This window comes from Zosterops lateralis (assembly GCF_965231275.1).
Source record: "Zosterops lateralis genome assembly, chromosome: 26".
NCBI classification, from domain to species: domain Eukaryota; kingdom Metazoa; phylum Chordata; class Aves; order Passeriformes; family Zosteropidae; genus Zosterops; species Zosterops lateralis.
In genome coordinates this window covers 2,712,799-2,732,674 of record NC_139786.1, presented here as the reverse complement: position 1 = coordinate 2,732,674, position 19,876 = coordinate 2,712,799, and the positions used below count along the sequence as shown (strand labels likewise).

The following is a 19,876-nucleotide window of genomic DNA, read 5'->3' as shown; positions in this document are numbered from 1 at the left end:
AGTGCAGGCATCCCCAGCTGGCAACAGGCTCTGAGGGGCTGGGAGCAGGGGCCGGCTGCAGCCAGCATCCTGGATGAGTATCCTGGGTGCTTTGGGTTTGTGGGACAAGGAAAACCCCTTTCTCTGTGGTCTGGTGTTCCCCTCTGTAAAATGAGGCCATGAGCCAGGGAAGTTGTATGATCCCTGCACCCACTCTTGCTGTGCTTTGCCCTCATCACCGTTAGACATTCCCCTTCCTTCCAGCTGGGGGGTCACAGATGTAAGGCAGAAGGTGACTGCCCAGCAGGCCTGTCCCAGCCAGTCCCCATCACCTTGGTGTGCCAAGGAGCTGTGCTCACCCCCTGCCACCTTCCCTCTGCAGACCTGGACGAGTGCTCGGAGGGCAACGGCGGCTGCCAGCAGACCTGTGTCAACATGATGGGCAGCTATGAGTGCTTCTGCCGGGAGGGCTTCTTCCTCAGTGACAACCAGCACACCTGCATCCAGCGCCCTGAAGGTCAGTGCTCAGCAGTTCCATGCCCTGGGGCACCCTCCATCCTTGTGTTTATCAGGCAGGTCTGTCCTCTGTCACCTCTGGCAACTCTTGCCTGTATGCCCAGAGCAATTTATTGATAAATGGAAGGACCTGGAGGTCCTCACACCACCTTAACAGACACATCCCCCCCTGCCAGGTCTTGCACAGCACCGAGTCCTTCCTCTCAGTATCAACTCTAAATTGTTGCCATCTGGAGAAATCTCTTAGCCAAAACAGGAGGAAATGAGAGATTTTTTTGCGTCTCTGCTGATTTTTATCTCTGCTGCTTGGCAAAGCCAGCTGAGTGTTTTTGCTTTCCTCCTTCCCCCTTCCCAGCTGTGTTGGTCACTCCATCTCCACAGGAATCTCACCCTGCCCAGGACAGCTGAGCAGCTTCAGTGCCATCTCCTGTGTCCCCATCCCTTGCGTGTCCAAGAGGGATGAGCTGGCTGCTCCTTCCTCCTGGTGCCACAGTGGGTGGTCCCTGCTGGGGACAGGGATGCAGGTGCTGGCTCTTGAGCTTGATGGGGTTTAAAGCCACTGAGAGATGTGGGAGCAGGGTGTCACCCAAGGTGGGAGGGAATCAAAGGCTGAAGGCTCCCAGGTGGTTTTGTCCACCTTTCCAAGCAGCTCTGTGCCAGGAGCCTGCCAGTGTTATCCTGTCCCCAAAAGGTTTGCCCTCATTGCCATCATCTCCTCACCCCATCCCACCTCAAGCATCTTTCTGCCACTGCTGACCAGCTGCCAGCAGCTTTTGGAGCATTTCTTTGCTTCCTTTTCTCTTTTAGAAGGCATGAACTGCATGAACAAGAACCATGGCTGTGCCCACATCTGCCGGGAGACCCCCAAGGGGGGCATCGCCTGCGAGTGCCGCCCCGGCTTCGAGCTCACCAAGAACCAGCGAGACTGCAAACGTAAGGAGCACTCCAGGGCTGGGCATTCAGCCTCACAGGGACCCCCTAACCCTGTCCCCATGGCACAGACACCCCCTGCCCCTGCAGCAAAGCCCTGACCCCCTGGTAGCAGTTGGTTCATTGAGCCTGAAGCTCAGCATGCTCAGCTCTGCCTCTGTTGCCCTTACAGACAATGCTTCTGGCAGCCCCCTTTACTATGAGATGTTGTGTCCTTACATGACCAGGCTGAAATGGCAGTTCAAGGGGGTCCCAAAGGCTCAGCATCTCCTGTTCTTGTCCCAGTGTTTCACTTTCCAAAGGGGAGGTGAACAAGGAGAGTGCAATTGGCATGTGAGGAGCGCAGGAATCCTCTCCCTGGGGGTTGTGGTGCTTTCAGCCTGTCTGATCTCCTGCCAGCATCTCACTGGCAGTGCCAGGGTTATTAAATAGATATGTGTGTGTTTATGCAATTATTTTTATTTTGTTTCTCATTTGCTGTGTGCAGCAAATGTGTAAAATCGCTGATGAAATGAAGGTTTAATCCTAAACAAAATGAACAGCACACCTTGCCCTCTGGGGAGGGTGGGCAGGGATTCCCAAAAGCTCCTGTGTCATTCCAGAGCTCAGGAAAGTTTCACCCTTTCCCTGCAGCACTGCATTCAGGGTCAAAATCAACCAGCCCACCAATTCCCTTTGCTTGGACTCTACTGGTGGCATTTAGCAGATATGCAGAGGGAAGACATGAGAAACCACATAACAGCCTGCATCTGCTAAGATCCCACAGGGAAAGTGAAGGGCTTTAGGAATTATCTCTGAGGGAAGGAGGGAGGGAAGTCTCTGAGGGTACAGACAAGGTGTTTCCAAGCCAGCTTTATGTGCTACATGTGGATGTTAGGCAGGGAAGGAAGAGCTGGGGCTGTGGTGACACTGGTGCTTTGCTCCCACAGTGACCTGCAACTACGGGAACGGGGGCTGCCAGCACACCTGCGACGACACCGACCAGGGGCCCAAGTGCGGCTGCCACGTCAAGTTCCTGCTGCACTCGGACGGGGTGACGTGCATAGGTAGGTCAGGACATCGCCCACACACGGGTTGGGGTGTGGGATGGGTTCTCTTCCTCCCTGGGTGATTTGTCCTTGGTCTGGTGAAGGGTTTTTCCCAAGCCTTGGGCATGCAGTGATTTCCTTTTGCTCAGCATGTGTGCAAGGGATGCTGTAGTACCTGGGGGTGCAGGTATGTGTCTCTGCACAGCCACAGGGAGCAAAAATGGTATTTGTGGTGCTTGAGGGGACACCTGGGGACAGATTCCTGTGCTGGGGTGCAAGCAGGAGTCCCTGCCTGCTTCTGTGCTGCTGCTGAAGAGAGAGCTGTGAGGATGTCCCCACGCTGGGAATTGTTACTGTCGCTGTCACTGGCAGCTTTTGAGGAGGGATGTGGAGGGGGCAGGTTTGCCCACAGCAATCTGTTCCAACTTGGTATTGTGGGGCCTTGGCTCAGGAACAATTGTCTTCCAAAAAAAAAAAAAGCAAAACCAAAACCCCAACAACCTGACAACTCAACCACCCCCAGAATTGTCCTTTTCCTGTGTGTGTTTTCAAATTGTAAAACATCAAGCAGAGATAGAAGTTTTACTGGTTTCATATGCTTGTGCTGTTTAACAGCTGCTTCGATTTAAAAAATGTTATATTTGGGGAGTGATTAAGTCCACAATTGCTTGAGACATTTGAGTTCTTATTGCAAAATGAAAAAGAAAAAGGAACTGAAAGCAAGAGAGGTTTTGGCTCCCCACGTCCCTGCTGTGCCTGAACAGAAAACCCTCCGTGCTTTCCACAGACGGCTCCGTCCTCAGGGCAGAGGATCCCCCCTGAGCCCCTGGCTGCTCCCTGCCAGCTTGGAGGGGTGTTTGGGGCTGAGCCCCCAGCAAAGCCCTCCTGCCCATCAGCTCACTGCTGCCTTAATGCCACTGCTGTCCCCCAGCCAGCTCCCAGGATGGATCCCAATCCCTCCTGGCTGCTGGCAGGCGCTCGCAGTCCCTGGTCCCCGCCGTCCTCCTGTTTGTTCCCACAGCCACTGCGTTCTGTCCCACCTCTGAGGGCCCTCCCAGGGGGTTGCCTGGGTGGGGAGCTCTCCTCCAACAGGGAGCTCAGCACCCCGGGTGTGTCAGCTGGATGAAGGGCCCTGCGTGCGGCGTCTGACTCTGACTTGGGCAGGTTTGGGACCGGGGATGCCCCTGACCTGTTGGGTGTGGGGGGTGAGAGAGCAGCTCTCCAAAGCATCTTGTGGTCTGGGGGATGCTTCAGAACAGTCTGTTTCCTGCGGGGGTGGTCTCTGTACTCAGACCTTGGGTACCACAGTGTGAGGGTGGGATTTGGGGGTTTCCATAATCACTCATCCTTTTGTCCTTGGCCAAAGTCTCCCTCTTTGTCCCCATGTCCTTCATTGTACCTGCTCTGGAGGCATCTCCCACCAGAGCCAGCACATCCCTGTGAGCTCTCCCCTTGTCCACCTTTCCAGGGGAAATCAAACACTGCACTAGAGGCTTTTAGGAGCAGCCCAAAGCCCACCACTACACCACACCCATCTCATCCCTTTGGGCTCTGCAGTCCCCTCTCACAGGAAGGGGCCTGCCCAGCTCCTGCATTCCCTGGGGGATTCCCCATCCCCAGCCCCACCGTGGGAACACCAAGGGGTTGTTCTCCAGCCACTGGGAGCCAGCAGCCGCCCCACGGGGAATGCCCAGCCGGCAGATTTACTGCCAAGGTACCTGCTCAGATATTTATAACCATCCCTTTCTTGTTTTAATGGCCTGGGCACAGCAAAACAGCCCTCCCCCATCCACACTGCCCCCTTCACCGCCCCTTCCCCATTTCCTCCAAAATATTTCATCATTTCAAGGGGAATAAAGTTTCCAGCGAGGGGGAAACGCAAAGTCGTTCCCTGGGCCACGGGCTTTGAAATTGTACGCGGTGCTTTTGATGGGCTGCCGGGACAGGCCCCTGGTCCAGGTTCCCTTCAGATCACACCACGCGGCAGGAAGCACGATCAGCCCCTCTGAGTGACAGTTTCATTAGGCCACGGCCGGTGTTTTTCATTTTTCCGCTTTTTATTGCTGCTTTTAAAAATGCAGATAATGAGGAACATGCCTCTAAGCGCAGGGGCCATCACTAATGGCTCCCAACATGTCTGCAGGCACCAGGGGGAGGGGGAAATGGGGGGGGGAAGGCCAATGACCTTATATATTTATATTTATGCTCCTAAAGCAGCCTTTAAAAAAAAAAATTAAAAAAGCACATAAAACAGCCCTCCAGCAGCCAAGGGTGCTGTGCCTGTGGGGAGATGCAAGAATGGCTGTCACTGTCGATGCAGATTTTGGATTTCCTGGAAGATTTACCAGCCAGGGCATCATTGTAGCTCTCTCCCACTTATATTTGGGGTGCAGCAGGGCTATTGCTGCCCCCCCCACTTGTGAGGAGCACTGGAGGAGCAGGAGGGGGTGAATGGGGAAGAAATATGGTTAGATGGAAGGAAGGAAACTAAACCCAGCTCAAGTTTTATGGCTAATTTCCTGAGCCATGCCTGGGCAGTTTATGGTGGCACAGCTGATGCTCCCCAGGTTTGTGGGGAGCTCTGGACCCACAGCCAGGGTGCACTGACCCATGGGTGAGGCTGAGCAGCCCAACAACACCCAGGATTTGGGCTCACTGCTGGCTTGGCTGCTAAATCCAAGGGGTGCAAGTGCCACAGGCGGGATGTGGTTGCCTTCCCAAAGGCCATGGCTGCACAATGTCCATGAGGCTCTGCTCAGGGATCACCACCTGCCCTGGCACGTGCTGGTTTTGTTCCCAGTGAGGGCAAGGACCTGGTTTCCCAGACTAACAGGCTGCACTAATGCTCCTCATAACATGCTTCTCCTGCTTGCATGGGGCTCCAACCAGCCCAGCGCAGCTGGAGGGGGTTTGGAGAGGCTGAAGGACATGGAATGCTTGGGAGGTGGGAGAGACAAAGCCCAAAGGGACAGTTTCTGCCAGGCTGGAAAGGCAGCAGAGTTGAACCCCATTGATGTGTGACACCAACCAAGTTCCCTGCTGGACACTGTTTCTAAATCACTTTTTTATAATGTTAAACAGGGGAGAGACACTTCCAGCAACACGTTATCCTTGAGACGTTTTCTAATGGTAAATATTTTTGTTCTCTCTATCTCTACGAAGGGGTCTAACCGTAGATGGTCTCTCCTCTCGAGACCGTACCGGGGCTTGGGGGCTGAGCTGCTGCGCTAACCGCATGTCTCACTAACCCTGCCCCACTGCTGCTTCCAAACTCTGCCAGGCTGGGGGACAGAGCAGGGAACCCTCCCCCTGCTGTGCTTGCATGAGGCTGGGGCTCTCACGCTGCTGTGGTGGATCCAGCCCGGCACCAGGGGTGACGATCTGCTCTTCTCCAGTGGCTGTGGCAGTGGTTACCCCCACACCCACGAGGAGCTCACAGTGGGCTGCCAGCAGCTGTGTGGTGGGGAGGGGATGCTTGTGCCCATCTCTGTGCTGTGCACTCCCAGTGATTCCTTCCTAGAGCCCACCCACTCCAGGTGTGACACCTTCAGGGTGTCCCAGGTTTGACCTCGCCATGCACAGTGGCTCTCAGCAATGGCAGAGCTGCAATGGCCCTTTACAGGGCTGGGCACCTCCCCAGGGATTTCTTTGCATCTCCGTGGGGTCTCCAAGTCCTTCACAAAGGTAAGGTGATGCCTCTGCTCTGCCACCAAGGAAACTGAGGCAGAAGGTACAGCAACTTGTTTGTGGTGGGGAATCTTATTTGCCAGACAAACTCCTGGCACATCCAGGAGCTGTGGAAGCTTATCTCACCAGTATAGGGAGCAGAGACTGCAGCTTTTGGGGGGCTCTGCAGAGCCTTTCACACAGGGGTGGGAGAAGGGAGGACCCCAGATCTGTGCCATCACCACACTCCAGCCAGCCCAGCTGTAATCCCTCTGATTACCGTGGAATTATCCCCTGTGGCTCGTGGGATCACACCCTGCTGAGATGGTCACTTCTCAGAAGGTGGAGGTGAGGCCAGAGTGTCTGCAGTGAGGGTGCTGAGCAGGGAGAGAAGTGCCTTGGGCACAGCAGTTGGGCAGTGAGACCAGAGCTGGGATGGAGGAGGGTGGAAAAGAGTCTGAGTGTGTCTCTGTGTGTGTGTGTGAAGCTTTGTCCTCTCCCTGCCTGAGCGATGGAGGCCTCACCAAAGCCCTGTGTGGCTGGTGAGTCACGCCAGGCTGGGAGCAGCCAGCTCCGCCGAACAATTGAACAATTGCTGCTCCCCGGGGCCATTACAGAGCCCAGCCAACCTCCTCTGCCCCACAGGTACCCCAGCAGCCCCCTCCAAGCTTCCTGCAAACCCAGGACAGGGTCCCCCCACTTCACAGAGGGGTTTGCAGTGGTGCTCTGGCTGTGCTAACCAAGCTCATACCCAGTGCCCATGTTGGGCAGCTGCCCTGGGATAGTGGGTGGGACTGGCTTTAATCTCAGGTGAAATTCCCAAAGGTGCAAAGGAGAGGTGCTGTAGTGCTGGAGGAGGCTGTGAGCACAGTGACAATATGCCCAGGCCACCACATCCTCTGGAGACCTCCATCCTCCCTGCTGCAGCTGCTTCTCCAGCTCGACCCTGCTGGCAGCAGCACCTGAACCGAGCCAATTGTCTCATCTCAGTGGTGACCCTGTTAAATCAATCCTCCCCAGGCTGCTTCTGCATCAGCTGCTGGAACAAAAGGCTGGCGTTAAACAAATGATTCACTGGGCTTTCAGAAAGTTTCCCTTCCCTTGGCTGCCCCATGTCCCTGGCCCCAGCACCGCGGGGAGGGGGATGGCCCTGGCACGGCCGGGCCACGTGAAGCGCGAGGACCTGGCTGGAGGAATAATATCTGCAGAAATCCTTCCCCTGCCGTTAGGTTTTGTAATTGTGCTGGCGATTAATTTCATAAAATGGTCCCTTTTGTTCTCTTATTATGGGACATCATAAAAATAGCAGTGGCAAGACGAGCACAGAGCGATCCCGGCTCCCCAGCCCCGCGGCAAATGGTTGGATGGTTCAGTCATTCCTACCCCATGCGGCGCTTGCAAAGAGCAGGAGAACCTGGGATTTGCTCTTTCCAAGGAATTTCTTCAAGGCATTTTCATCTTGGGTTCCTTGAAGCCCAAATGTCTCATTTATCCAAGCAACCAGCCTTCTGAAAGGAATATTTTATTATCCTTTGTGAACAACTTAATGCACTTCAAACCATTGTTCTGGTGGTTAGGGTTGAAATTGAGGATTGATCTCACAGGGAAGCTGTCAAGCTGAAAATGCTTCATTTAAATTAGTGTCCCTTCTAGTCCTACCAGCAACAGCTGACTTTGATAATACTGAAATAATTAGCTGCTTTTTTTTTTTTCAATTGGATTTTTTTTCCACTGATGCTGCCTGCCTCTGAGTGTGTGTTTTAATTATATGATGTGTCTCCCAAATTAGCCTGAGACACTGGAGCAGCCACCATGCCTGAGCAGTGGGTGACAGTCAGGGACCGATGGCACAGGGTCACCCATGTGGCTTTGTGACTCGGTAGCTTGGTGGCAGCAAGGGGGACAGGACCCCCCTGCCACCCCACTGGGGGACTGGGGCTGTGCACCCACATCCCTGGGCACTCCTGTGTCTGGCTGCTTTTGCACAAGTGCTATGACTTTGTCCCTGGGAAATTTAATTCCTCCTCTTTGGAGCTGCCAAAGGTGGCCTCCCAAAAAGAGGCCCTGTTTGTGGGGGACACCAGCCCCCATATGTTCGTTATTTCACGGCTCTGTGGCCTCCTTGCTGTTGTGTGAGAGCCAAGGGCGGCTTCCACGGGCTCTGCAGGGAGGTTTGTACTCTCTGCCACTCCCAGCCTGTGGCATGGGGGACATCTGGGTGGCATGACTCCCTCAGTCTTTTGAACACAGTCCCTCACCCCGGCCTTTCTCTCCCCTTCCCATGCAGAGACGTGTGCTGTGAACAATGGGGGCTGTGACAGCAAGTGCCACGACGCGGCCACCGGTGTCCACTGCAGCTGCCCCATGGGCTTCATGCTCCAGCCTGACAGGAAAACGTGCAAAGGTAGGTGGGTGCGGGTGGGGCTGGGGTACTCACTGCCCACCCCTGGGTGCCTCAGACCCCCGTTGTGTCCTCAATGCCCTTAGAAAAGGCTCAGATTTAGCTCAGCTCGACATTGCCCCCAGTGCTCATTGGCTTGGTGTTTGCATCAGTGGAGTGGGGACAGGAATCACCCCCCTGCAGAAGGACTGGGACGCCTTGCTGCAGGCACCATGTTTGGCCCCATGCCCCTGGGAAGTCTATGGGGAGGAGGAAAAAGGGTTTAGGTCAAGTTGGAGGCAGTGGCATAGCCCTTGTGGGGCTAGTGGTCCCCATCTCACTCTACCCCACTCCCTCAGCTGCCCCAGGGGAAGAGCTGGATGTGCAGGGAATCCACACAGGGAATCCACACTACTCTGGGAGTGTGAGATGCACAGGCCCCTCTGGGGACACTGCCCAGCCAGGTCTGAGCACCACATCCCACATCGGGGAGAACACCCTGAGATGCTGCACATCCCACCAACATCCCCAACACCTGTCCCTGCCTGGCAGGGCAGTCCAGGCTGCTTTCCCTGCACCCTAAACTTTCCCCCCTCAGGGCTGGCCAGTGCCTGCGCTGTGTCTTTTGGCAGCTCTTAGAACCTGACCCCAGCTGAAAGGAAAGCCTGTCCCGCTGCTGGCTGCCTGTCTACCTGTTGACTGCTTCCAGAACCCCCTGCCCCTGGTATTTTATCAGAGCATCCAGCCCTCTCCAATCCTGCAGTTTCCAGGGACGTGCAATAACCCAGAGCCACGTCCCCTGTGTCTGGGGTTTTATTATGGCTGCAGGCAGGTTTACAGCTTGCTCCCTCACAGTCATAAAAAGAAAGCCTCAGCCCCAAGTGAGGCAGAGCTGCTGCCCGAGCACTGGGGGATGGAGAGACAGGCCGCTGCCTCCTCCTGGTCTCCTTCCATTTCACAGGTTGTTTCCTAACAGTAAATTCTGTGATTAGTGGAAAAACAAAAACATCCCACATCCCAGCTTCTTTCCAGGTTGTTGGGGTTCTTTGCAGTTACTGTGCATCATCCTTTTTAGCCTTGTTAATGGCAGGAAGGAGATGGCAAAAAGGACTGAAAAGCAGTTATTTTGTTTTTGAAGGAGGGGGCTCCCCTCTGGTTTTCTCTCTTCCTGCTGCTCTTGGTCCCCTAAAGCTGTCCCCAGCCCAAACCTGTGGCTCTGCAAACTCTGGTCTGGTGTTCTCACTCAGCTGAGAGACTCTTTTGGGGCTTTTGGCTCTATGCTGAGACCTGCAGAAATTAATCACTTTGCACCACTTCCAAGGAGAGCTGAGCCCCAGAGTCCTGACCTGGCCCAGTGCCACACGTTGGCTCCTCAGATACACACAGAGAAAACCAGCAGCCACTTTCCCCTGCTGACCATCAGAGCTCAAAGGGTTTCTTCCATTTGCTGAGGAAATGTCCCTCATGGTGGGGACAGCATCCAGAGGGGAGCACTGGCCAAGCATCCCAGGCAGGGTGTGACGGGTGTCCCTTGTCCCCACCAGACATTGACGAGTGTCGGCTCAACAACGGCGGCTGTGACCACATCTGCAGGAACACTGTGGGCAGCTTCGAGTGCAGCTGCAAGAAAGGCTACAAGCTGCTCATAAACGAGAGGAACTGCCAAGGTAAGGAGCAGTGAGTGCCCAGGCCCCCTGCCCTGCTCCTCCCTCTGCTCCCATGGCTGCTGCTGCAGAAGTGCTGCCCCGGCAGCTCATTCCTCTGGGCTTTCCTGTGGGCTGCATGCATCCTTCAGGGGATTAGTGTTGGATTTAGGCTCTGGTCTGGGGCTTAGCCCTTCAGTCTCAGAGCTGGGGACTTGTGAGCTCTTGCAGAGTTAAAGCCAGCAATTAGGCAGAAGCCAGGGTTCCCACTTCTGGGAGGGCAGGAATGGGGAGATGCCTGCTGCTCACTCCAGAGGGAGCTGGCTGCTCCACGCTGCTTCTTCCACCTTTTTCTCCCTGTCCCAACATCTTTCCACACATCCCACATGAACCCAGCAGGTCACTGTGCTGCCCCCGCAGCCCATGGCCAAGGTCAGCACGGCAGGTGTGCTTGAGCCTGAGTGTTCCCTCCTGAAAACACACGGCCGGGGAAGGAAGGGGCTGGCAGGCTCCGGGGCTGCCACTGCTTTCATCTCCATCCAGGTTCTGTGCTCTGGGAGTTTGACGTGAGTGCAGCAATTAACTTAATGAAGCCAAAGAAACGATGCTCCAGCCCACCAGGTTGGGTTCACCTCCCAACCGGGGCCTCCCTGCCCCAGCGAGGTGCCCGCGGGGCCGAGCAGACATTGCTGGCACCGTCCTCGAGGCAGGACCTGCCCGCACAGCATTCCTGATCCCTCCCTGGCATCCTCCTGATCCCTCCCTGCCCTGGACGGGCAGCAGCCGGAGGCTCTTGCAGCCCTCCCATGCCAGGGACAGGGTGCTGGCCCTGTTTGGCCCGTTTGAGGTGCAGAGGGGGCTGCAGGAGCTTGTGGCAGGGGGTGCTGGTGCAGTGAGTGAAGAGGAGCTTGGAGGGAGGGAGGGAGCACAGGGTTCTGGAGTATTCTGGTTTTGAATTCCCAGAGCAATCTGGTTCTGGACCCTTGGAGGACACCAGTGCAGGGTCCCCACAGCATCTCAGGGCAGCCCTCAGCTTGCTGGAACAACTGGAGCAGGGAGGGGACAGTCCCCGTGCCCGGGGTGGCCCCTCTGCCGTGCCAGCTCTCACCTCCTCCCCTGGCCTTTCCTCCAGACATCGACGAGTGCTCCTTTGACCGGACCTGCGACCACCTCTGCATCAACACCCCCGGCAGCTTCCAGTGCCTCTGCCACAAGGGCTACACGCTCTACGGGCTCACCCACTGCGGAGGTAGGGCCAGCTGGGTGCCACCAGCCTGTCACCCCGGCTCAGCCCCGGGACCCTGGGGACACTGCCCAGCCCCAGGGCCCATGGGGAAGGTCGGTTCCATAGCCCGGGTTGAGGCCAGGCAGGGAAGGGGCTCACAGCCAGACTCGCTGGTGTCTGCAACTTCAAACAGAGCGACAGGAACAATTTGCGACTTGTCTGCAGCGGGAGAGAGGGAGAAATCCCCGCCGTTTTTGGCAGGGAGCTGTGACGGGGTGGGAAGGGGAACATCAAAAGGTTTTGATTTAAATTTCACAAGGCAGATAGCTCCCAAGGGCGGGGGCGTGCTGCGCCCGGGAAGCGGGGAGCTGGAATGAAACAGGCTCTGCAGGGGCTGCCGGAGCGTGTTGTGGCAGCGGTACCGGGATGACGAGCCCGGGTGCTCCAGTGCTGCCCGGCTGGCCAGGGTCAGCGACCCTCCTCGTATTTCTGAACTAGGCAGTCAGAAAGAGCCAGCACAGCTCCCAGGACTGTCTCAGGGTGGCCTTGCAGCAAAGGGATTGATGGCTCCCAGCAATGCCCCGAGTGAGGGGGAGCTGGGCAGGGAGGGCTGTGACAGGGGCAGCTCCATCCTTGACCTGAAGGATCATTTCAGGCCAGGGAGACCCTGCTGAAGAGCAGGACCAGAGCTGCTGAGCCTTTTGAGTTCAGTTTGTAAGTGCTTCCATGTCGGCTCTGTCTGCTGCCCCCCTAGTCCATGAGGGGCCAGGGCTGGGCTCAGCCTGGACAGGCTGCACCCATCCCTGACTAGCCCTTGGGGACACTGGGGGTCTGGTGTTCCTTATCCCCATAGAGTTGGCACTGCTGCAGGGAGGTGGCACTGCTGGAAATGCCCTGTGGTGCAGATCCCCCCTGCCCCAGCTGGGCTTGGATTTATCCATCCAGAACCCCAGCCCTGAGACAAGGCAATGACTCAGTGTCAGAGCCGAGGGGTTCCACTGCCCCTCAGCCACTGCCTCTTCCTTTGTGCCCACAGACATCGATGAGTGCAGCATCAACCGGGGGGGCTGCAAATTCGGCTGCATCAACACTCCTGGCAGCTACCAGTGTACCTGTCCTGCTGGCTGCAAGCTGCACTGGAACAAGAAGGACTGTGTGGGTACGTCAGGCCAGGAGCCAGCACAGCTGCTGGGGGAGCTGGGGGCTTTGGGATGCCAGGCTGGGGTCCCTATGCTGTGCTCTGGCACCCTCTGCTCCTTGGTGAATCCCCCCATGAGCTGGAGGGCTCAGAGGTCCTTTGGGGGTCTCTGAGCTGTGCCAGCCATGGGCATCCCTGATTGTCATCAGCAGCTGGTGCGTGTCCCTTGGAGCTGGTGAAGTGCCTGCCAGGTTCAGTGCCACCACGGGCCACCCTCACCTGCAACAAGATGGGCAAGAAGGACAGCTGTGCCCTTTCCTGCACCTCCAAGGCCAGATTTCTGCCAGGTACTGCTGCTAGTGCCACCACCAGCATGGGCAGGGGGATCCCCATTTCCCTGCACAGCCCAAACTGAGGGGAAAGGAGTGGCTACACAGCCAGGGTGCAGTGGCTGAGCGAGGGAGGGAGGGAGGGTGTTGCTCAGGAGGGCTCATTGTTGGATGTAGATCCACAGGGCAGGTCCCTGGTGCAGGATCTCCATGGCAGGGTGCTGGGCATCATCCCCCCATGGCACAGCCATGTCTGCCTGCACCACCCTGGCAGAGCCAACTCCCCTTACTCCCTCACAGAGTCTGACAGCAGCTACACAGTGAGCTGTGGGACGCCTGTCCTGCGGCAGGGCGGCCAGCACAGACCCACCAACAGCAGCCAGCAGTGCCTCGGTAAGGAGCTCTCCTGGGGTGCCCACGGCTGCCACCAGCCCGGGTAGGCCGTGCCAGGTTTCTGAGCACTCACCTGTTCTTTCAGAGACTGTGGCTGCACCTGTCAAGCAGAAGGCCTCCTTCAAGATCAAGGATGCCAAGTGCCACCTGCACCCACGGACCAAGGGCAAGCAAGAGGAGGCTGGGAAGGCACAAGGTGAGGTGTGATGGTGAGGGGAGGGGGAGATGTCTGTCCCCCAGGCAGGGATGGGATGCTGACCTGTCCCCTGTGCACAGGTGGCTCGGCACCGTGCTCTGACTGCCAGGTCACCTTCGTCAACCTCAAGTGCGACTCATCCAAGAAGGGGAAGGGGCGCCGGGCTCGCAACTCCCCCAGCAAAGAGGTGACACGCATCACACTGGAGTTTGAGGCGGAGATCAAGCCTGAGGAGATCACAGGTGGGCACTGGCCTGACCCATCTTGGGTGCAGGATCAGGGACATGATACCGTCCCCATGCACCAAGGAGAGACAAACCCGTCCTTATCTTGCACTGGATTGGCATGTGCTGGGTAGCACTTACAGTTGAGCATTTGGGGGATGGTTTTAATGCTTTTTGGACTTCCCTCTCCACCTCTCCCTTCTTACTTCATCCTTGTTTCCCCCTGTATCCCCATCCCCCTCTGCACCGCCCAGCCAGCTGCAACCTGCACTGCCTGCGACAGAGGGTGGAGAAAAAGCTGAAGTCAGCCATCAAAGCCTTGAAGAAATCCATCAACCAGGAGAGGTTCCTGCTGCGCTTCGCGGGGATGGAGTACGAGGTGGCCCGGAAGCTGAGCGTGGCCCCGGAGCGGCAGGAGAGCTGTGGGCCGGGCCAGCAGCGCCTGGCCAGCAAGTGTGGTAAGGAGTGTGGTGGGGTGACGAGGGGACCTGGAGGTGACAGCCCCCACAGCATCACCGACGTCCCCCCCGGCTCTCAGTCAGCTGCTCGCAGGGAACCTATTACCACGGGCAGACGGAGCAGTGCGTGCCCTGCCCCCCCGGCACCTACCAGGAGAAGGAGGGGCAGCTCTCCTGTGACCTGTGTCCCCGCGGTGACACCTTCGGACCCTCAGGAGCCACCAACATCACTGGCTGCACTGGTAAGGAGGGCACAGAGTGGGCTCAAGGCATACCTGGGGGATGTTCAGGGCTGCAACCATTAGCCAGCAGACAGGAAAGCCTTGAGCATCGCCAGGGCCCACAGAAGTTGCTCTTTGGGGTGTTTATTATTTAGAGGGGACCCCAGGAAGGGCAGCACTTGCTCTGGGTATACTGGTGCTGCTGAGGCTGAGGGGGAAGAGGATTTGGATATAGGGCAGGAGAGCCCTGGGCATGTGGGGTGCCAGGACTGAACAATGCCTGTACCTGCAGGTCAGTGCCCCCCTGGCCAGCACTCTGCTGATGGCTTCAAGCCCTGCCAGCCGTGTCCCCGTGGGTCCTACCAGCCCGAGGTGGGGCGGGCGCTCTGCTTCCCCTGCGGCGGGGGGCTGACCACCCGCCACGAGGGAGCCCTCTCCTTCCAGGACTGCGACACCAAAGGTAGGTCAGAGCTGCTCCCCAGGAAGGGGCCACCCAGCAGGGCTGTGCCAGCAGCTGACACAGCTCCCTGTGCTCCCTGAACTCCACAGTGCAGTGCTCCCCTGGGCACTACTACAACACGAGCGTCCACCGCTGCATCCGCTGCGCCATGGGCACCTACCAGCCCGATTTCCGGCAGAATTACTGCATCTCCTGCCCTGGCAACACCACCACCGACTTTGACGGCTCCACCTCCGTGTCCCAGTGCAAAAGTAGGCGAGCTGGGGTGCAACACAAGTGGGGGGACAGGTGTGGAGGGTCCTCCTTCAAAAGTATTTTAAAATCCTGTAGAGTTTGGGGTCGTTTCAGTGCTTTGTGCATGCAGGCAGGCATGGGGGGGCTGCCTGATGGGACACACACCTGTGTGCATGGGGAGTTCCCTAATGGGACACTGTCCCTCTTGCCCAGTAAACCCCCCCCCAGTGGAACACTCCCTCCCAGTGCCCCCCATGCTGCTGGTTCCCAGTTGAACCAGTCTCCCTGCCTTGCAGACCGGCAGTGTGGAGGGGAGCTGGGTGAGTACACGGGCTACATCGAGTCCCCCAACTACCCGGGGAATTACCCCGCCAACATCGAGTGCACCTGGAACATCAACCCCCCGCCCAAGCGCAAGATCCTCATCGTGGTGCCGGAGATCTTCCTCCCCTCCGAGGACGAGTGTGGCGACGTCTTGGTCATGCGGAAAAACTGTAGGTAACCGAGCGGGCCGCGGTGCTCAGGGGAGGAGCTGGGGAGGAAAAGGATGGGGCTTGGCAGAGCTGCCTTGTGCAAAGGGAGAAAGACTCATCCCCGGGCAGCGGGAAGGGAATTTTGGGAACAGGGTGAGTGGGGAGATGAGCATCACCCTGCTGCCTGGGTGTTTAGCTGGATCTCAGGGGGATGTGCGTGGGCTGAGCTGCACACCTGGGCCTCTGCCTTCATTTTGGGGGTTAAAAGCCCCATTTGGTGCTTTCCAGAGCAAGGAAGGAATAACAATCCCTGGTATGTAACATGAGGGTTAGGGAAGGGCTCAGACAATTCCCATCCCTAATGCCACCCTTGACCCCGTAATGCTGGGGATAGCTCTGCTGATGGGCAACCAGCATCCTGCGTCCTCTTCCTGTTCTCTGCAGCCTCCCCATCCTCCATCACCACCTATGAGACCTGCCAGACCTATGAGAGGCCCATTGCCTTCACCGCCCGCTCACGGAAACTCTGGATCAACTTCAAAACCAGTGAAGCCAACAGTGCCCGGGGCTTCCAGATCCCCTATGTCACCTACGACGGTGAGCACGGGGAGATGCCATCCCAGCATGCTGATGCTTCTTCCCCACACAGTTTGGGACCCAGGTCATCCCCAGTTCACACCTCCTGTGTGTTTGGGGGGAGCAGACTGAAGGATGGAGAGCAGAGGTTTGGGGACAAGTGGCAGCTCATGCCCTGTGTTTTTTTGGCAGAGGACTACGAGCAGCTGGTGGAGGACATTGTGCGGGATGGAAGGCTCTACGCCTCCGAGAACCACCAGGAGATCCTCAAAGTGAGTGTGTGCCCCCAGGGCTGTGTTACCCCGGGCTGTGGGGGATGCAGGAGCATCCTTCCCTTTGGAGATGCCTCCTGCTCTCTTTGCACTTGGGGCTTTAGTTTGGGGGAGCATGGGAGGGGATGCTGAACCTCCCTCTGGCTCGGCTTCTCTGCAGGACAAGAAGCTCATCAAAGCTTTCTTCGACGTGCTGGCGCACCCCCAGAACTACTTCAAGTACACAGAGAAGCACAAGGAGATGCTGCCCCGCTCCTTCATCAAACTCCTGCGCTCCAAAGTCTCCAGCTTCCTCCGGCCTTACAAATAGCCCCCCGCCGCTCCGGGCCGCCCTGCAGCCAAGGAAACCCTCTTCTCCCTTCCTTCTCCTTTCTGATTTTTCCTTCCTCCGCCTGGCTCCGGCAGGATCGCCACTGCTCGCCCCGCAGACGTCCCCCCACGATTTCCCTGCCGCTCCCTGCAGAGCTGCGCTCCCAGCCGGGGGCACAATCCGGTCTCATCCTCTTCTGAAGCAGCTTCTTCGAAGGTTTTTTAGGAAACTGAAGTAGTGTTCCTTTCGCTGTCCCGCGTCCTCCTTTGGTTTCCTTTACGCCAGGTCTGTCCCCGTCCCCTGGTGCCACCAGCAGCCCAGGACAGTGTGGGGGGTCCTTGTCTTTGCAGCCCCCGGGGCTGGCACCGGCTGTGGCCTCGCAGAGCCCTCGCAGAGGAGCACAGGGAGGTGACGCCGTGTCCACCGCTTTGCAGAGGTCGGGGAGGGGGAAGAGAACTGACAAAGCCGACTTGATTAAAAAGGAAATGCAAAGGAGTGATGGCAAAGCCCACCAGCGCGGCACCGTGGTGGCTCTGGCCCGCTGGAGAGCCGCGCTGGTGCTGGGAGGGAAGCGCAGCCAAGCCACGTTCCCGGAGAACAATGTCTGGCTGCACGGGAGAAAACAGGGAGCAAAGGAGAAGGACTTTCAGCCGGGTTCGATTTTTTTTTTTTTTTTTTTCCTTCCCCCCCACCCACCCCAGACACTTGTGCCAAGAAACCAGACTTTGTTACAAGCTCTGCCAAAGAGTAACTCGGAAAAGCAAGCTTTGAGAAGAGCAGGAGTTAATGTTTGTGCACTAGGATATCCTCCTTTCTACCTTTTTCATATGTATTAAGTGCAATCATTTGAGTCTTCCTTATATTATTTAGAGGGAAGTTGTTTTTGTTTTGTTTTGTTTTTTTCTACTAGAAACGACAATATTTATAACTGCCTGAGAAATGAGAATGTGTGTTTGCAAGGAAACTAAAACCACCCACCCAGAGCAAGCTGGGCCCTGGGCTGCGCTCACCAGCATCTTCAGGCCTTTTCTGCCACCTTTGTCCCCGATAAAAGTCCCTGTCTGGGGGGAGATGGTGCCTCTCCTGCTCTGCACAATGGGGTGAGTTTTTGCAGGGAGTTGGAGGTGCCTTGGTCCATCCTTGGGGGGGTGAAGTTGGTCCTTTCAGCCTGATCTGTCACTGTCTGGGCGTTGTTCAGCTCCATGGCGAGGGGAATCAAAACTCGGTCCTGTCACCTGCTTGTTGCAAACTGATTTGCTTCCCTGCAGGGGTTCAGGGATGAGCCAACAGCTGCTGAGGCTGAATCTGGGGGGCACGCTGGGAGGAGAGGGGAGCTGGCCCTTCACTCAGCCCTGAAATCTCTCCCCCAGGTACAGCGATCCCCTCAGGCAGAGCCACCTCATGGACCTGGGGAGGTTTTGTGCTTCTGAGTCCCACTGGGCATTTTTGGCCCCATCCCTCTGTGTGTTCTCACCCTGCAGGGATGCTGTGGGAGCCCCTCCCCAGGGAGTGGGGTGTAGATCCCAGGGAAGACCCATCCTGCCATCCCCTGTTTCACTGCATCTGCCTCCCCCAGACAGGCTCAGCTGGGGACCATGGCCAGGTGGACACTACTGGGGGGTTTGTCCCCACAGCATCTTCATGGGGACAGGCAGGACTCCCAGGGACAGGCAACTGCTGCCACCGCTCATCCCTCCTTCTCCCCAAGCCTCCCTACCTTTCCAGCCCTGCCACCAGTTCTCAGCTGTCATCCTCCCCACACCTTCATCCCCATCTTCATCCTCTCAAAGACATGGAGCTGCCAGGACTAAACATGATGAGCTCACCTCTAGCTCTGCCCATGGCAGGTCCCTTCCCATCACTGTCCCCTCTTGTCCCTCACTGTCCCTTTGCCCACACCTGAGCCCAGCCCTGCTTTTAACAAACCAATTATTTATTGCTCTGCATGTCCCACTGCGTCCATCTTTCCTGCATCTGGGGGAAGCAGCTGCTCGTCCCTGTTTTCCCTCCTTGATCCACACTAATCCAGCACCCCAAGAGCCTCTCCCGGGCTCTGTGGCGGGCTGAGCACTGGCACAGGGGCTGAGGTTTGTCCCCAAGATGCGTCAGTTGGAAAAGTCTGTCCTGATTCATCCCAGCTGTGGATTTTCCCCTCCTGCCGCCGGCTCCCAGCCTGTTTGGAAGCTCCACATCTGTGGGCTGAGCTGTTTGCCACTTGGTCGCTGTCTGAAAGCAGCTGCTTTAATGCACAAAAGCTGCTGTAGGGATCGGGAGGGGTTTTGTGGCTCTGGGACAGTGGCACAGGCCAGTGACCTTTGAAAGGGTCCTTCGTATTTAGAAGGGAAAAAAAAAACCAAAACTACCCAGCAGCAAAAGCAAAATCAGCCCAGGAATGACCAACCCTGGACGGCCACAGCCCCTCTTGCCCACCACAGCTCATTAACTTTGATTAACTCTGGCTGATTTAATGTCAGGTTTCTGCCCAGCTGCCTTAGTGGGGCATCAGGCCCTTGGGGTGTCCTGGCTGTCACCCTTGTCACCACACCAGCAGTTGTGGAAGGATGGGATGGGCAGCACATCCTCCTGGAATGGCCAAAGGCACCTGGTTCTGGTGCTTCCCCCTTCTCCTTTCACCAAATAACTCAAAAAAGCCCCCAAAATTCCTCCAGGGCCCCTGGAGCCACCCACCCCACAGCGACCCAGCCCCACTCCTCACCCACTCCCACCTCAGAATGGGTTTGAAAGGCTGAAACCCACATCAGCCACCTCGGGGATCAAGGTTTTGAAGCCTTCAAGAGAAATGAGCATTGTTGGGGTTTGGGGAATTTTTTTTCTTTATGTTGGGAGTATTTATATCTGCCTTTTGCAGCGGGCCAGGACTTGCCATCTCCAGCAGAAACGATTAAAGTGATGAGCAAGCTGTAGTTCATGAAGTTATTTGCACTTGATTAAAAGAAAAAAAAAATTGTTATTTGAACTTTGTAAAAAGAAATGTTTGCATTTTGTATTGTCTTTTTTTAATTATTAAATGGAATTTCTTGGTGTTGTGTTGATCTTTCAAAAACTGGCTCTGATGCTTATTTTAAAGGTTTCTAACAGCAGGATCCAGAGCTATTTTCATTGTTTTGTTCCCTCAGATGCTGACAAGCCTTTCCAGGGCCCAAAGTATTTTTCCCCCTCCCAGACACTTAAGCACATCACTTCCCTAAGTTCTCCAGTCCCTGC

General features: G+C 56.6%; 1 protein-coding gene across 1 annotated transcript in view; it reads left to right on the top strand.

The window, feature by feature from the left end:
• Positions 1-19,687, top strand: part of SCUBE3 (signal peptide, CUB domain and EGF like domain containing 3) — a 32,575-nt gene extending 12,888 nt beyond the window's left edge. Inside the window, exons 4-22 of the mRNA XM_083878266.1 lie at positions 362-496; positions 1,303-1,428; positions 2,355-2,471; positions 8,407-8,523; positions 10,044-10,166; positions 11,275-11,391; positions 12,404-12,526; positions 12,718-12,852; positions 13,135-13,227; positions 13,313-13,423; positions 13,504-13,665; positions 13,902-14,105; positions 14,186-14,347; positions 14,619-14,786; positions 14,876-15,037; positions 15,317-15,514; positions 15,938-16,090; positions 16,262-16,341; positions 16,502-19,687. Coding sequence (XP_083734392.1) covers positions 362-496; positions 1,303-1,428; positions 2,355-2,471; positions 8,407-8,523; positions 10,044-10,166; positions 11,275-11,391; positions 12,404-12,526; positions 12,718-12,852; positions 13,135-13,227; positions 13,313-13,423; positions 13,504-13,665; positions 13,902-14,105; positions 14,186-14,347; positions 14,619-14,786; positions 14,876-15,037; positions 15,317-15,514; positions 15,938-16,090; positions 16,262-16,341; positions 16,502-16,651 — 2,636 coding nt within the window. The 3' untranslated portion in view covers positions 16,652-19,687. The remainder of the gene's footprint in view (positions 1-361; positions 497-1,302; positions 1,429-2,354; positions 2,472-8,406; positions 8,524-10,043; positions 10,167-11,274; positions 11,392-12,403; positions 12,527-12,717; positions 12,853-13,134; positions 13,228-13,312; positions 13,424-13,503; positions 13,666-13,901; positions 14,106-14,185; positions 14,348-14,618; positions 14,787-14,875; positions 15,038-15,316; positions 15,515-15,937; positions 16,091-16,261; positions 16,342-16,501) is intronic.
• The last annotated feature ends 189 nt before the right edge of the window (positions 19,688-19,876 follow it).